This window comes from Mustelus asterias, unplaced genomic scaffold (genome assembly GCF_964213995.1).
Source record: "Mustelus asterias unplaced genomic scaffold, sMusAst1.hap1.1 HAP1_SCAFFOLD_4939, whole genome shotgun sequence".
NCBI classification, from domain to species: Eukaryota; Metazoa; Chordata; class Chondrichthyes; order Carcharhiniformes; family Triakidae; genus Mustelus; species Mustelus asterias.
In genome coordinates this window covers 1-5,822 of record NW_027594882.1, presented here as the reverse complement: position 1 = coordinate 5,822, position 5,822 = coordinate 1, and the positions used below count along the sequence as shown (strand labels likewise).

At 53.2% G+C, this 5,822-nt stretch overlaps 1 protein-coding gene across 1 annotated transcript; it reads right to left on the bottom strand.

The window, feature by feature from the left end:
* Positions 1-397: 397 nt before the first annotated feature.
* On the bottom strand, positions 398-4,582 carry LOC144491293 (prolow-density lipoprotein receptor-related protein 1-like; the record flags this gene model as incomplete). Its single annotated transcript, XM_078208968.1, has 3 exons — positions 398-576; positions 3,158-3,271; positions 4,463-4,582. Coding segments are annotated over 3 exons (413 nt in total), but the record flags the coding sequence as incomplete, so codon positions are not given.
* Positions 4,583-5,822: the final 1,240 nt, after the last annotated feature.

Below are 5,822 nucleotides of genomic sequence, written 5' to 3'. Positions count from 1 at the left end.
GAGAGGGACAGAGAGAGAGAGGGACAGAGAGAGAGGGACAGAGAGAGAGGGACAGAGAGAGAGGGACAGAGAGAGAGGGACAGAGAGAGAGAGAAAGAGAGAGGGACAGAGAGAGAGAGGGCAGAGAGAGAGAGGGGCAGAGAGAGAGAGGGCAGAGAGAGAGGGGGGCAGAGAGAGAGGGGCAGAGAGAGGGCAGAGAGAGAGGGGCAGAGAGAGAGGGGGCAGAGAGAGAGGCAGAGAGAGAGGGGCAAGAGAGAGGGGGCAGAGAGAGAGGGGCAGAGAGAGAGGGGCAGAGAGAGAGAGAGGGGCAGAGAGAGAGAGGGGCAGAGAGAGAGAGGGGCAGAGAGAGAGAGGGGGGCAGAGAGAGAGAGAGAGAGAGAGAGCGAGAGAGAGGAATTTAATTTTTCTGATTGTAACTCTTACCTGGACAGTTCATCTCATCGGTATAATCCCCACAATCGTTGGAGCCGTCACAGATCCACGATTCCAGGTAGCAAAGTGAGGTGTCCTTACACTTCAGAAAGGAATTCGCTTTCACACCCAGTTTGAAATAGTGAGTGCAGTCCGTAATCGCGGCTGCACAGAACAAAGACAGCAAAGGTACCATCAGTTCCCTCTGTCCCTCAGCACTGACCCTCCCCACAGTGCGGCGCTCCCTCAGCACCGACCCTCCCCACAGTGCGGCGCTCCCTCAGCACTGACCCTCCCACAGTGCGGCGCTCCCTCAGCACCGACCCTCCCACAGTGCGGCGCTCCCTCAGCACTGACCCTCCCACAGTGCGGCGCTCCCTCAGCACTGACCCTCCCACAGTGCGGCGCTCCCTCAGCACTGACCCTCCCCACAGTGCGGCGCTCCCTCAGCGCTGACCCTCCCACAGTGCGGCGCTCCCTCAGCGCTGACCCTCCCACAGTGCGGCGCTCCCTCAGCACTGAACCTCCCACAGTGCGGCACTCCCTCAGCACTGACCCTCCCAGAGTGCGGCACTCCTTCAAAGAACAAAGAACAAAGAACAGTACAGCACAGGAAACAGGCCCTTCGGCCCTCCAAGCCTGTGCCGCTCCATGGTCCAACTGGACCAATCGTTTGTATCCCTCCATTCCCAGGCTGCTCATGTGACTATCCAGGTAAGTCTTAAACGATGTCAGCGTGCCTGCCTCCACCACCCTACTTGGCAGCGCATTCCAGGCCCCCACCACCCTCTGTGTAAAAAACGTCCCTCTGATGTCTGAGTTATACTTTGCCCCTCTCAGCTTGAGCCCGTGACCCCTCGTGATCGTCACCTCCGACCTGGGAAAAAGCTTCCCACTGTTCACCCTATCTATCCCCTTCATAATCTTGTACACCTCTATTAGATCTCCCCTCATTCTCCGTCTTTCCAGGGAGAACAACCCCAGTCTACCCAATCTCTCCTCATAGCTAAGACCCTCCATACCAGGCAACATCCTGGTAAACCTTCTCTGCACTCTCTCCAATGCCTCCACGTCCTTCTGGTAGTGCGGCGACCAGAACTGGACGCAGTACTCCAAATGCGGCCTAACCAGCGTTCTATACAGCTGCATCATCAGACTCCAGCTTTTATACTCTATACCCCGTCCTATAAAGGCAAGCATGCCTTCTTCACCACCTTCTCCACCTGTGTTGCCACCTTCAAGGATTTGTGGACTTGCACACCCAGGTCCCTCTGTGTTTCTATACTCCTGATGACTCTGCCATTTATTGTATAACTCCTCCCTACATTATTTCTTCCAAAATGCATCACTTCGCATTTATCCGGATTAAATTCCATCTGCCACCTCTCCGCCCAATTTTCCAGCGTATCTATATCCTGCTGTATTGCCCGACAATGCTCTTTGCTATCCGCAATTCCAGCCATCTTCGTGTCATCCGCAAACTTGCTGATTACACCAGTTACACCTTCTTCCAAATCATTTATATATATCACAAATAGCAGAGGTCCTAGTACAGAGCCCTGCGGAACACCACTGGTCACAGACCTCCAGCCGGAAAAAGACCCTTCGACCGCTACCCTCTGTCTCCTATGGCCAAGCCAGTTCTCCACCCATCTAGCCACTTCTCCTTGTATCCCATGAGCCTTAACATTCTTAACCAACCTGCCATGTGGGACTTTGTCAAATGCCTTACTGAAATCCATATAGACGACATCCACGGCCCTTCCTTCATCAACCGTTTTTGTCACTTCCTCAAAAAACTCCACCAAATTTGTAAGGCACGACCTCCCTCTTACAAAACCATGCTGTCTGTCACTAATGAGATTGTTCCGTTCTAAATGCACATACATCCTGTCTCTAAGAATCCTCTCCAACAACTTCCCTACCACGGACGTCAAGCTCACCGGCCTATAATTTCCTGGGTTATCCCTGCTACCCTTCTTAAACAACAGGACCACATTCGCTATCCTCCAATCCTCAGGGACCTCACCCGTGTCCAAAGAAGCGACAAAGATTTCCGTCAGAGGCCCAGCAATTTCCTCTCTCGTCTCCCTGAGCAGTCGAGGATAGATGCCATCAGGCCCTGGGGCTTTGTCAGTTTTAATGTCCCCTAAAAAACCTAACACTTCCTCTCTCGTAATGGAGATTTTCTCTAACGGGTCAACACCTCCCTCCGAGACACTCCCGGTTAACACGCCCCTCTCCTTCGTGAATACCGATGCAAAGTATTCATTTAGGACTGACCCTCCCACAGTGCGGCGCTCCTTCAGCACTGAACCTCCCACAGTGCGGCGCTCCCTCAGCACTGACCCTCCCACAGTGCGGCGCTCCCTCAGCACTGACCCTCCCACAGTGCAGCGCTCCCTCAGCACCGACCCTCCCCACAGTGCGGCGCTCCCTCAGCACTGACCCTCCCGCAGTGCGGCGCTCCCTCAGCACTGACCCTCCCACACAGTGCGGCGCTCCCTCAGCACCGACCCTCCCACAGTGCGGCGCTCCCTCAGCACTGACCCTCCCACAGTGCGGCGCTCCCTCAGCACTGACCCTCCCACAGTGCGGCACTCCCTCAGCACTGACCCTCCCCACAGTGCGGCGCTCCCTCAGCGCTGACCCTCCCACAGTGCGGCGCTCCCTCAGCACTGACCCTCCCACAGTGCGGCGCTCCCTCAGCCCGAGCACTCGTTCACTCACACACGTCCGCACTTACTGCAGTTCATCTCATCTGAGGCGTCACCACAGTCGACTATCTGGTTACAGCGGGTTGCATTTCCCACGCAAGTTCCCTCCTGACACCGGAACTCATTGGGGGCGCACATCGTCTCTGTAACACCAAGACAATACTCAATGTAGCCACGTCACGGTTAAGGGACAATTTAGCATGGCTAATCCACCCTAACCTACACATCTTTGGACACTAAGGGACAATTTAGCATGGCCAATCCACCCTAACCTGCACATCTTTGGACACTAAGGGACAATTTAGCATGGCCAATCCACCCTAACCTACACATCTTTGGACACTAAGGGACAATTTAGCATGGCCAATCCACCCTAACCTACACATCTTTGGACACTAAGGGGCAATTTAGCACGGCCAATCCACCCTAACCTACACATCTTTGGGACACTAAGGGACAATTTAGCACGGCCAATCCACCCTAACCTGCACATCTTTGGACACTAAGACAATTTAGCATGGCAAATCCACCCTAACCTACACATCTTTGGACACTAAGGGGTAATTTAGCATGGCCAATCCACCCTAACCTACACATCTTTGGACACTAAGGGGCAATTTAGCATGGCCAATCCACCCTAACCTGCACATCTTTGGACACTAAGGGGCAATTTAGCATGGCCAATCCACCCTAACCTACACATCTTTGGACACTAAGGGGCAATTTAGCATGGCCAATCCACCCTAACCTACACATCTTTGGACACTAAGGGACAATTTAGCATGGCCAATCCACCCTAACCTACACATCTTTGGACAGTAAGGACAATTTAGCATGGCCAATCCACCCTAACCTACACATCTTTGGACAGTATGGACAATTTAGCATGGCCAATCCACCCTAACCTACACATCTTTGGACACTAAGGGACAATTTAGCACGGCCAATCCACCCTAACCTGCACATCTTTGGACACTAAGGGACAATTTAGCATGGCCAATCCACCCTAACCTACACATCTTTGGACACTAAGGGACAACTTAGTATGGCCAATCCACCTGAACCATGAATCTTTGGACTGTGGGAGGAAACCGGAAATGGGGGTTGCGGGGAGGGGGGGGGGGGAGGGGGGTGGGGTCGGAGGAGGGAGAGGTGCTGGATTAGGGCTCGGGCAGACACCATGGGCCCCAAGGGTCTCCATTCTGTGCGGTTAAAAATCCTACCAAGATGGCGCCCAGAGACGGACCGGTCAGGGACTCTGCTTGGGGACGTTCCAAGAGGGGGTGGGTGGGGGGGGTCGGGTGGGGGGGTGGACAACGGGTGCACACACTCACTATTGCAGAAGGCTTCATCCGAGTTATCACCGCAGTCGTCCAAACCATTACACCACTTGGCAGTCAACAAGCAACGCCCGTTGATACAGCGCCGGTACCCCGTCCGACACTTCCGATTCTCTGCAAGGGAGGGTTACATCACAACATCAGAACCAGGAGCAGGAGTGGGGCCATCTGGCCCCTCGGGGACCCTGCTCCGCCATTCAATAAGATCATGGCTGATCTTTGCGTGGACTCAGCTCCACTTACCCGCCCGCTCACCCTTAATTCCTTCAAAAATCTATCTATCCTTGCCTTGAAGAACATTCAACGAGGGAGCCTCAACTGGGCAGGGAATTCCCACAGATTCACAACCCTTTGTGTGAAGAAGTTCCTCCTCAACTCAGTCCTAAATCTGCTCCCCCTTATTTTGAGGCCATGCCCCCTAGTTCTAGTTTCACCCACCAGTGGAAACAACTTCCCTGCTTCTATCTTATCTATTCCCTTCATAGAAACATAGAACATAGAAAAACTACAGCACAAAACAGGCCCCACAAGTTGTGCCGAACATATCCCTACCTTCTAGACCTACCTATAACCCTCCATCCTATTAAGCTCCATGTACTCATCCAGGAGTCTCTTAAAAGACCCTATTGAGTTTGCCTCCACCACCACTGACGGCAGCCGATTCCACTCGCCCACCACCCTCTGTGTGAAAAACTTCCCCCTAACATCTCCCCTGTACCTACCCCCCAGCACCTTAAACCTGTGTCCTCTCGTAGCAGCCATTTCCACCCTGGGAAAAAGCCTCTGAGAGTCCACCCGATCTATGCCTCTCAACATCTTATACACCTCCATTAGGTCTCCTCTCATCCTCCGTCTCTCCAAGGAGAAAAGACCGAGCTCCCTCAGCCTATCCTCATAAGGCATGCCACTCAATCCAGGCAACATCCTTGTAAGTCTCCTCTGCACCCTTTCAATCTTTTCCACATCCTTCCTATAGTGAGGCGACCAGAACTGAGCACAGTACTCAAAGTGGGGTCTGACGAGGGTCTTATATAGCTGCATCATTATCCCCGGACTCCTAAACTCAATCCCTCGATTGATAAAGGCCAGCACACCATACGCCTTCTTAACCACCTCCTCCACCTGCGGGGCCGATTTTAGAGTCCTATGGACCCGGACCCCAAGATTCATAATCTTATATGTTTCTATAAGATCCCCCCCCTTCATTCTTCTGAATTCCAATGAGTATAGCCCCAGTCTACTCAGTCTCTCCTCATAAGCCAACCCTCCAACTCCAGAATCAACCGAGTGAATCTCCTCTGCACCCCCTCCAATGCCAGTATATCCTTTCCCAAGTAAGGAGACCAGAACTGTA